We start from the raw sequence: 12213 nt of genomic DNA on the forward strand, positions 1-12213 counted from the left end.
CTAGGAAAACACAGACGAGGCCGACCGGGAGTCACAATGCTGCGCTGAAAAACAGAGCAAAAAAAAAAAAGAAGCCCCATTTTATATTTTTTCTTAGTGTCTGAAAATCGTAATGTTCTCTACCTCCTCGCTTCACAGTCTTTACCTGCTCCAACCATTTGTTAACTTCTCCAAAGTATAATTTCAAAGACCCCCCCCCCCCCCCAGGAGTAATGCTCTTTATTGTAGTTTCGAAACTATTCCAGCAGCGATGATATTTTTGCTTTGTTTTCTGCAGCTGATGCTTGGACTCAGCAGCGCACTTTATGCCCCTTCCACCCACTCACGAACAGCAGGCCCCCGTTTCTTAAAAACCGCCTGCTTAGCTAAGAAAACTATTAGTCTTGAGTTGGAAACAATGATGGCTGTGTTCATATATGGCAAGTGTAGAGAACACACATTTTGCTTTCTTTCACATTTCCATGTATTCACTTCTGTGGGTGCATGGAAGCCATTTATCACAAGTTGTGTAATGCTGTTAGATGTTTGATGGACATGAAATTGACAGATACCTTTCTTGATATAAAACTTTCTAGACTGCCACTTTAGAAAAGATTGTGGGAAAAGAAATTTTGTTCTCTTTCAAACGACTGTGGAAACTGTAATCTTAAAAATGACATCTGCTGTGTCGCACGCATTATTTCAATGAAATCAGGTTGAGTTTTGCTTGACTGTAACCTGTCATGGCATATGTGGGGTCTGCCATTATGACTGGACTGACTGTCATCATGTCACTAATATTGGTTTTAATGCGGAGTCACTCTTCCTCAGGCACTCTCCCTTGGCTTCTCGCTCCACTCAAGTCTTTCTGTCCCCCCCTTTTCTCCCCAATTGTCAATTGTATTTGACCAATTACCCCACTCTTCCAATCTGCTCCACCCCCTTTGCTGATCTGGGGAGGGCTGCAGACTACCACATGCCTCCTCCAATACATGTGGAGTTGCCAGCCACTTCTTTTCACCTGACAGTGAGGAGTTTCGCCAGGGGAACGTAGCGCATGGGAGGATCACGCTATTCCCCCCAGTTCCCCCTTCCCCCCTGAACAGGCGTCCCGACCGACCAGAAGAGGCGCTAGTGCAGCGACCAGGACACATACCCACATCCGGCTTCCCACCGGCAGACACTGCCAATTGTGTCTGTTGGGATGCCCAATCAAGCCGGAGGTAACATTGGGATTCGAACCGGCGATCCCCGTGTTGGTAGGCAATAGAATAGACTGTTACGCTACCCGGACACCCGTTTCTGTTCACTTTTTACACATTCACATGCATACATGCACAGCTGCACACATATAATCTGGTGTGCATCGCCACATAAGCACATGTGCCCTGTCACGAGTCCCAACAAATCCCTCTGATTTTCACCATTAAGTCACATAATTAATTAGTTCAGCAAGGTAAATGTAGCAACTGTCCCTCCCCTCCTCCTTGGAAATTGAAATAGATTTAATAGGTGGATGCTCAGGGGACCCCTCATTTGGGCTGACCCCCTTGTGTAATTATCGGATCCATTTGTGAAGTAAATAATGGGCTTGTGGTAACTGTGAACGGGGGCCTGAAGTAGGACTAGATTGCCCAGTCCAGTTCCCCTCCTACCAGGGCTCTCTCTCCCAACGGGGCTCCCAGTGGGTTCATACAGTAACGTTGCATTCATTTATTTGTCTTGTTGATTATACATGTGGCCATTTGTGATATTATGAAGAAGCTGGTGATACAATAGGTTTGAATTAAAACACAGAAACTGACGAGAGGGAGAGAGGGAGAGAAAAAGTTAAATAGATAAACTGATATCTATTCATTTTACTGCCATGACCTTGCTTGTGTTGTGGCGTTGGTGAAGATGATTCCAGAAGATAATTTAGTAACACTTTCTATGAAGCTTCATAGAAAGTGTTACCATCATTCTCACCTGAATCTACACAAATTCTGCTTTTATGCCCCGGCATAATTTAACCTCTCCGTAGTTTATATTGTATGAAATTTATATTGAAGGATTTCCTTTGCTGGCTAACAACCCCCCCACCCCCACCCCAGCCCCATTGCTTGTCAGCTTGTTTAAACTGGCAGTGGGAAATATAAAACTTCATATTTAATCTTTTTTTTTTTTGCTGGTGTAAAGTTTGCCCTTTGTGCCAGTTGCCAACTTGGACTGGCAACCTGCCGAGAGCCTTTTGAAAGTGCTTTATTGTTTTTGTGCTGTCATGCTCAATGAGTTTATGACATTACATATGGAATAACAGACTTCTGGATAAAGAGACCTCCCGATTAGCCTGTGGTGTAGATTGATAGATCTGTATGCCGGTTTACCACTTCATGACAATAATTATGTTGTAGTTTGTAATTTAATGTAGTAATACATTGGCTAATTTTTCATGCACTGCTGTAATGGCGTAATGACAAAAAGGCTTTGCTGTGCATGTTTGAGTCAATATCCCCGACGTTGTCACTCAGCTGTGTAGATTGTACTGATGAATGACACACTCGTGAATTGTTTCTGACAGTATTTTATACTCATTTTATGTCCTCGTTTATGTTCTTCCTTTCTGTCCATCTGTTTCTTTTTTCTCTTTCTCCCTCAGGTTGATCTCGTTCCAGGAGTTTGTTGCTTTTGAATCGGTGCTCTGTGCCCCAGACGCCCTCTTCATGGTCGCCTTCCTGCTTTTCGACAAAACAGGCAATGGAATAACCACCTTCGGTAGGTAGCCTTGCCTCGCCTGAATTGACAAGTTCACATTCGACTAAACTGCAATGCAGTCAACTCTGGCGGGTCGCACCATCGTTGTGCTGATTGGCAGGTTTATATTAAGTAACAGTGATGTCAGTTTTTCGTGGATCCCACAGTGTGACTGACTCATTGGTATCCCGCCAGCCGTCGCAATATGATTTGATTTGGTTTATGTGTGAATATGATGTCATCATTTCTAGTTTATGAGAGAGAGAGACCATGGAATGTTGGAGTGATTATCATTAAAATGATAACCCAGAATTTAATGGGCGGACATGTGGTTATTATATGATGTTATTCAAGCATTTCTCTCATAGCATCAGAGAAGTTGCCTTTAACAATTTTTTTGGTGTTTTTTTTTTTTTTTGCCCCCCCCCCCCCCCTCTTTTTCTCCCCACTTTTACTTGGCCAATTACCTCACTCTTCCGAGCCGTCCCGGTCGCTGCTCCACCCTCGCCGCTATTCCGGGGAGGGCTGCAGACTACCACATGCCTCCTCCGATACATGTGGAGTCACCCAGCTGCTTCTTTTCACCTGACAGTGAGGAGTTTTGCCAGGGGGACATAGCGCATGGGAGGATCACGCTATTCCCCCCAGTTCCCCCTCCCCCCTGAACAGGCATCCCGACCAACCAGAAGAGGCGCTAGTGCAGCAACCAGGACACATACCCACCTCTGGCTTCCCACCCTCAGACACGGCCAATTGTGTCTATAGGGACGCCCGACCAAGCCAGTGGTAACACAGGGATTCAACCCGGCGATCCTCGTGTTAGTAGGCAATGGAATAGACTGCTATGCTACCCGGACACCCCTTCTTCAACACAGTTTTTATACTAGCATCTCTCATACTATTTATTGAGAGGCAAACATACTTGCAGACCTCCTGCCTGTAAGTATGCTGTAAGTAAACTCAGGAGGTCGTAAATGAGTGACACTCATTAGATTGATCATTTGCAAAATGATCAATCAGATATCACTCTTATCGAGTGATATCTGTTGCATGTTGCATCAGAGCTGGCCTCTGTTGCTTTTAGTGGGATATCGGCAAAGTGTCAGTAGTAGGAGTAAGTAGAGATGATGGCAAATCACTGATTGGTGGATTGCTGTGTCAGTCATTTTTTTACAAACGTCAATCAAAGATTTCACATAATGTGAGTGTGCACACTTGCGTGTTTGTACATGATTGGCTCCATTAGTCTGAAGCTTGGTAGCCCAGAGGTGAGAGGAGAAGACATTTGTACTCGTTGCTTTTTTTCCACGTTTGCCTAATTGATTTAAACAAGCCTTGTGCCAGCCTTCTGTAGGTGTGTAAGGCATTAGTACATTAGCGCTGATTTGAAATGCAGCGCACACATCGCGTTCGCAAAACAGGAAAGAGTAAGCAAATTTCATTTTAATTGTTGCTGCTGACAAGGAGCAAGATCATTGTGATTGATTATATATGCATATATGTAAATGTTCATATTTAAAAGGCTCAATTAGAGTGACGTTGTCTTGGTGGCAATTAAAAGGTCTGTTGTTTTTCTGTCTCTCCCAAAGGTTAATGAATATCCTAATGCCAGGGAGCTATGAGGCTCATGCACAAGTGGAAAATTGCATGAAAAACATTACGCGCATTATGCCATACACAAACACTGACTACAGTGTCTGCCACTCACATCGGGCTACTATTTCACCAAGAGCAAATAACTTGTGACTGAGATTATGGACTTGTCAGAGTTGCTTTATTGTGATACATTACAGAATTTCTCCCTTTTCTTTTCCTGCCGTTCCAGTTCTCTTAGGCGTTCATTAGATTAAAGCGCCCTTCCAAGTCAACCAAAATAACAACTCCCTTCTTTATTACCTTTTAAAAGCATTAATTGCTGTGGCTTGGGTTTCATTAAAGCGCCGTTTGTTTTTCCACGCAATAAAAAGCTGCACTCTTGATTTTGTTTTCATTTTTTTCTGTAAAGCCAATTTTTATTTGATAATAACCTGAGTAATTTCTATTAAGTGCAGGCAGGCAGCAAAGCATACCAAATATCTGCAAGGGTGTTTAAGTGGGGCTCGTTTTTATTTTTTTATTTTTTAGGACTTAAACATTTTTGATCCATAATTTGCTTGAATGTTGAGTTCATAAATTTGCAACATGTGACGTTGCCAGAAAGATGAAAGAGGACCAAAAAAAAAAAAAGAAGAAAAAGAGGGCTGAGTGTTGACAGGTCCATAAAAGCTGATAATATAAACGCTAGGCTCTGGAGTAGCCTTGTACCTATCCTGTAAGGAGTTAAAGGCTCTATATTTATTGCCCCATTAAAGTGTAAAAAAAAAAAAACTTTTGCTCTACTTGTCTTGTTCCAAAAGGGGACGGCGGTGCTGAAATAAAAATCACCTTCCTCTCATTCAGCCTTTCTTTCTTGCTTCCCCTCTCGGCCTGCTTGGGATACGGGCTTGTTTGGTAACAAGAAACAGCTCGCTCTATTGGTTTGTTTTTGTTTCTTTTGCAAGGCTGTAATTTAGGACTCATGTTCAGTGTCTCTCTCTCTCTCCTCCGCTAGCCGGAGAGGCTCGGAGGGTTCAGCCAGGGCAACGCTGGTGAGAAAACGGGCACTCTTGGATGTGGAGCCTGCACAGCCTAACCACGTTCCTGCCATGTATCACTGAGACGTGACTGTGAGCGCTGGAACCCGAGTCTCAATCTTAATTAAACAGAGTCAAGCTGCCTCCGGGAGACTAGTGTTGACATCTTGTCAAAAATAATGACCAATGCTTTCGCGAAACACGTTTTTGCTCCTGTTTGACAAACGAGGATCCATATTAATAGTTTAGTCATTCAAAACAATAGCAGTTTAATTGGTTATTGAGGGGAAAAAAGGGGTAATAATGATTTTTACAAGATGCATAGTTTCGGTTTTCAGTTCCTGTTGGCATGAAGTTATAAAGGTGCTTTTAAAGCCATTGCATAATGCACTGCAGAATCAGCAGCTATGAATCACACACACTTTTGAACTGTCTATTTAATTTAAATAATACTTTGCTGAGTATAAATTACCACTATATTGTTTGACAGATGAATTCTGTTTGATATAATTTGTATTCAAATTCTTTTTCACATTTGAATTATTTTTTTATGTCAGTATCTCACATTGTCTTTTCAGCCTGCAGTACAATACATTTCTTGTTTTATTTTATTACATTGATATTTTATAAAAGCACATTGTGCCTAACAGGACTTGTTAGATATTCAAAAGACTCATTGTGGCAATTTTTTTTTAAACGAGAATAAGAATTTACTCAAAAGGAAACACGAAGGTGTCCCTATTGCCTGGTAAAGATTTTATTCATATATATGTATAGTTATTTACCATGAACATAGTTAGTAATCCTTGGACTTTAAACTTAACTGGCACAGTCTAACTTGTGCCACTATCAAAACGGTTTGGAAATAGGGAGAACTAAAACTTTTTTTCAGCAGGCAGTTTTGATTCAGACGATTCAATTTTAATTGAATGAGATGATAAATAAACAAGGCCAGTAAATGCTTTGCTACCATTCGTGCAATGCCGTTTTTAGTCTTGGCATTTGCTTTGGCTGTAACCTTGGCGGTCATCATTCAGGCTTTGTTAAAGGTTTGGTGTCTTTTGTCTCTTCCACAGAGGATGTGAAGCAGGTCTTCAGCCAGACCACCATACACCAACATATCCCTTTTAACTGGAACTGTGAGTTCATGCGCCTGCACTTTGGTATGGAACGGAACAAACACCTCAGCTATGGAGAATTCACCCAGTTTCTCCTGGTGGGTGTACTGAGTACCACTTCTCACAGAAAGGAGTAGACAGTTGGCATGTATCTGTATCCATCACTCTCTGCTTCATTCACACACGTATATACACGCAATTATTTTTCACATTTCCCAACTCTCACGACCTTTCTTCCAACCTCTTCACATAAAATCACATGCTGTTCAACCAAGTCTTCACAAGGGTCACACGATTTCTTTCTTTCTTTCTGTCTTTCTTTCTTTCTTTCCTCATGGGTGGCATGGTGGTCCATTGGTTAGCACTGTTGCCTCACAGCAAGAAGGTCCTGGGTTCGAACCCCAGGCCGTCCCAGGTCCTTTCTGTGTGGCGTTTGCATGTTCTCCCTGTGTCTGCATGGGTTTCCTCCACCATCAAAAAGACACGCATGTTAGCGTTAATATTCCTGTCCATGCCCCTGAGCAAGGCAATGGAAAGAAGAACTGGACTTGGTCCCCGGGTGCTGCACAGCGGCTGCCCACTGCTCCTAGCTACACAGCTAGGATGGGTTAAATGCAGAGAACAAATTCATTATAGCCTTTACAATGACACAATAAAAGTGGGTTTCTTTCTTTCTTTCTTACTTACTTGATGAATTACATTAACTTTTTTATTTGTATATTTTTGACATTATCCTTAATCCATATTGTACATCACTGTACTTAATTTGTCTGTCCTCATACTAACTAATCACCAATCATAGAACTGTAATGTTTGATGGTAATCAAAGCAAGACCCCACAAATACATGTGCACACACACACACACACACACACACACACACACACACACACACACACACACACACACACACACACACACACACACTGTACCACTTAGATGTCCTATACCTCTCAAACACAGCCCTCCATATTGACCAGATTAGTCATTAATGAAACACTGAGGTTATGTATTGCAACGCTGTGGCCATTTGTTTTCCATTAGCTGACGTACACCTAGCGTTACTCCACCTACTCTAAAACAGGTATGGACACAGTTCTGCCTCCATAAATAGTATAGTACTAGTGGTGCCGGAACATTCCTAGTGTATTTGTGGCGTGCGAGCCATTTTCCAATATGATGTCTAGACTTAAATCAGGCCTAAGCAGGGAGAGATGGGGGTGGAGGTGGGAAATAGGGCCCAAGCTGTGCCAAGTTTGCATCCACACTCACCATGTATCTGAATGAGCTTTTATATTACACTTAACTTAGACCAGATGGCTTACATGCAGTGGGCAGCGGCACATGGTTATTGCAATATTGTTGTGTGTGCATATGTGTGCGTGTTTGTACATATTTGTACATATTTGCTTCTGTGCATGCATCCTCACCTTTGTGCATATGTCTCTGTTTAAGCTGAATACGTTGGTTTACAAGATTTTGTGTCTGTGTTTATGTGCACTTGTGAACGTTGGCCTGTCCTTGTGCCTTCGCGTGTGTGAGTTTGCTTGTGCAGCATGTGTGCGTACATGAATGCAAGTGTGTGGTGTTGTGGCCAGGAGACACTGTACTTTGCATTGACTGCGCGCCTAGTTCTCTCCCAGTCAGTCACTCAGTGGTTTCCAGCTCCTCATAGCAGCAGGCCAGCACCCAGCAGCACTCATTGCTCAGCTATGAAATGCAGATTTCCTGCTTGTGCTTGCTGCTTTTGATCATTCTCCTAACTATTGATTCATGTCTTAATAACTGGCTAAAGAAAGTACATTTTACCTTGTTCTGTGTCGGCGAGGGGAAAGGGATGTTCCATCAATGGTAATCCCATTTGGTTTAGAAAAAGAAGGTCTGAACTTCATCTTTAGTTATCTTGACAGTTTCTTGTGGAAAATTGTAACACTGCCATCCCCCTCCCTAACTTGATCTAATGTTATTATTGGTTTTGATTAAGGGTGTCACATTAATAAAACTGGCCACATTAATTACAATGTAACACGGACTTATATTAATCTTCTATTGTCACTTGTGAAATATTTCCACCGACTGGCTGTATTTTACAAAAGGAAGTGGGGGGGGTCAACTGTTCAATGTTATGCTATTATACTGACCCAAAAAATCCGGAACGATATGAAAGCAAAGTCTAAACTGTGATTTCAGCTCATGCAATCACCATGTACTTGGTAAGCACGCTAGTAAACTATGCCGTCATGGGTTCCATGTTTCAGTCAAACCATCAGATAACACTCACAAAAAGTAGAACGCCGTGCAGTTTTGTGTAATTCACCAACTTAAAATGACCAAAATATATTGCACCTTTTAAGATGTGTTGCTTGTTTTTTTTGTCCGCCTACACAAACACGCAGAATTTCAGTGCATGCACACATGATAAATATTGCCTTGTTTTTAGTATTCCCATCTATTGGCTTCCTCCCAAAAATGTTCCCAGTCTCTCCTTCCCTCCTCAGCCTGCTGTACGTGTACGTATTTATTGTGTTTTTCAGCCATTATAGCCATGGTTCTGCCAGATGCTCGCAAGATGGGATTATCGGGGAAAACGTTTGCGCTGCACATTTCTCACAAGAGCTCTCTTTGGCCAATTACTGTCTCGATGGAAGCCAGAGATTCTCGCCAATTACATGCATTTTTCCTGTCTCACGCGTGGATGTTGGCCAAGGCCCGACTCGCATTGTCATAGTGGTGTAGTCTCCGGCGATGGTAAAGCCAGTTTTGAGAGAAGTAGCACATAGTAGCCTGTGTTATAAATGCCGGCCGATTAAAAGGCTCGAGTTATATATAAAGGGGATGCCACACGCGCCACGTCTTTCCTCAACACTCAAAACGGCAAAATCAAAAAGTGCTGGCATTTTCCAAGTTTCAAGGTCACAATTATATGTTGGACAATCACCACAAGAGTCAGTGTGCAGCCCTAAGGTCACCATGTTAAAGATGTATTTACATACATGTGAATGGGTGATTATGCCTTAAGCTTCCTTTTGAAATTGCTTAGTCCGATGCTGATGAGAAGCAGAGAGAGAGAGAGAGAGAGAATCCTTATCCATGTTTGTCCATTGTTTTAAGTTCGGGGGGGGGGCAGCTATTGAAAGTAAATCGAGGTGGCTTTCATATGTTTTTGTTCTTGTCCAAGGACAATTAAAATGACTGCAAATGCCTCAGCGGTCACTCTCTGGCTGTCTAAAACCCCTCGCTTAATGCCTGCTGCCTTCTTCACTCCCCTCCAAAATAAAACAATGTCCGAGAAAAACTCACAGAGTTGCAAGAAGTTAAGGTTTTAAGAGAGTGAGACTATAAACTGCTCCATCCCCCCAGACCGCAGTTGTTTTGTTGTTCTGTGCGGTTGTTTGTGTGGTTCTCAGATTCTTGACTTGTCCAGCCTGAGAGCCTGAATGTTTTGTTTTGCTTTTTTCCCCCCCCTCCACTCGCAAATGCATACACACACAAACACGCACACACAAACACATTTCTCTTTCTTTTCTCCTTTTAAGAAAATTTTTTTTCCCTCGGTGAGTCGACTCTCCTCCTCCTGCTTTGTGCCTCACCCAAGTGTTCGGACCTCCTCACAGGCAGCCAGAGTGAAGTGAAACACTTCCTACCCTGTATACTCACACCAAAAGATCTCACCTTATTTACTTAATGTGTGTTGATGCGTATAATGTCCGTACTCCTTCCCCCTGCAGGCCCGAATCAGCTTTGTGTAAAATGTCAATCTGCCCCAAACATTTCTCCTAGGCACCATGAGGGTCGAGCTGGATCAGTTCTCACTGTCAACGGAATATCACTCAGATTAAATATACGTATAACAATACATCATAGTCTCATTGGGGCTTTGTGTTGGTATAATGCCATTTTTTAACTCCATTTACAGCTGTAACGATCTGAATCTTGTCAATTTGGAAGGTGCGATATTGCATCTTTGGAATCATGAATTAATGACTTAATGGTCAGTTCATCCACAATGCTTTTAAAAATCTTTCAGTAGGTGAGTCTCAAGAAAGGGTTCGTTTTGGGCAGCCCGGTTGCGTAGCGGTGTATTCTGTTGCTTACCAACACGGGGATCGTTTGTTCAAATCTCCGTGTTACTTCCAGCTCGGTCAGGTATCTCTACATACACAATTGGCTGTGTCTGTGGGTTGGAAACTGGATGTGGGTATGTGTCTTGGTCACTGCACTAGCGCCTCCTCTGGTCAGTCGGGGTGCCTGTTTGGGGGGGAGGGGGAAATGGGGGAATAGCGTGATCCTCCCATGCGCTACGTTCCCCTGGTGAAACTCCTCACTGTCAGGCGAAAGGAGTGGCTGGCGACTCCACATGTATCAGAGGAGACATGTGATAGTCTGCAGCCCTCCCTGGATCAGCAGAGGGGGTGGAGCAGTGACGGCTCAGAAGAGTGGGGTGATTGGCCAGATACAATTGGGGAGAAAAAGGCGGAAGATCCCCCCCCCCCAAAAAAGAAGGGGTTAATTTTGATTGGAATTTTGCCCCTTTTTTCTCCCCAATTGTATCTGGCCAATTACCCTATTTTCCGAGCCGTCCCGGTCGCTGCTCCACCCCCTCTGCTAATCCGGGGAGGGCTGCAGACTACCACATGCCTCCTCCGATATATGTGGAATCACCAGCTGCTTCTTTTCCCCTGACAGTGAGGAGTTTCGCCAGGGGGACATAGCGATCACGCTATTTCCCCCAGTTCCCCCTCCCCCCTGAATAGGTGCCCCGACCAACCAGAGGAGGCACTAGTGCAGTGACCAGGGCACATACCCACATCCGGCTTTCCACCCACAGACACAGCCAATTGTGTCTGTAGGGACGCCCGACCAAGCCGGAGGTAACACAGGGATTCGACTCGGCGATCCCTGTGTTGGTAGGCAACAGAATAGATCGCTATGCTACCCAGATGCCCTGTAATGCCATTTTTTAGCTCCATTTACGGCCATAACGAACTGAATCTGTCAGTTTGTATAACGCAATGCACCTTTGGACTCATGAATTAATCACTTGATGGCCAGTTCATCCACAGCACTTTTAAACTCTGTGCTGCCTGTGGGCGAGTCTCAAGAAAAGGTTTATTTAGAGTAGCATTTCTAGTGAAACATTGATGGCACTAGCTGCTGATGCTACTGCTACTGCAACACACTACACATAAAAAATTGAAAGTTCGAAAACCCCTTTTTTCCCCAGCATTTTAAGTGACGCCTTAACGGGGTCGCTTTTCATCCTTTCAGCTTGCTCTGTTGCACCTCGCATGGACTTGGTTCCCTGGATCATATCAACTCTCAAGACCTGCCAAACAAAATCAACTTTTACGGCATTACATAATCACTTTTCTTTCTTTTGGTTAAGTGCCCCTTTCTCTACCACTTTGGTGGATGATATCATAACACACCGCCAATAAGAGAATAAAAGGGCATATATGACAGATTTTCGTTTGCTCATACACATATACATATAGCAGACATTAACGTTACAACATAAGGTGAAATTGGAGAATCCTGCAGCCAGTCAGGGATCCTTGAGTAGAACTGAATTTAATTTGTAAGACGACTGTGAGCTAAAGTTTATCGCTTCTGCTGTTGTCCCCTCTGGACAACTAGACCGCCATGTTAAAACAAGTGTCATCGTTCGCCTCATTCTTCTCTCTGAGCTTGAAGCCACATTACGGCACATTTGAGTCGACAGCAAAACCAGCTAACTTCTTGTTTCAGTCTTGACGCTTTTGGCTGTTGCTC

At 43.3% G+C, this 12213-nt stretch overlaps 1 protein-coding gene across 1 annotated transcript in view; it reads left to right on the forward strand.

Annotated features, from left to right (window-relative positions):
• The window catches only part of LOC130128366 (electrogenic aspartate/glutamate antiporter SLC25A13, mitochondrial), a 67699-nt gene that overhangs the window by 16667 nt on the left and 38819 nt on the right, over positions 1-12213 (forward strand). Inside the window, exons 5-6 of the mRNA XM_056297987.1 lie at positions 2618-2733; positions 6401-6540. Coding sequence (XP_056153962.1) covers positions 2618-2733; positions 6401-6540 — 256 coding nt within the window. The remainder of the gene's footprint in view (positions 1-2617; positions 2734-6400; positions 6541-12213) is intronic.

The sequence above is a fragment of the Lampris incognitus genome, chromosome 18 (genome assembly GCF_029633865.1).
Source record: "Lampris incognitus isolate fLamInc1 chromosome 18, fLamInc1.hap2, whole genome shotgun sequence".
In the NCBI taxonomy this organism is placed as follows: Eukaryota; Metazoa; Chordata; class Actinopteri; order Lampriformes; family Lampridae; genus Lampris; species Lampris incognitus.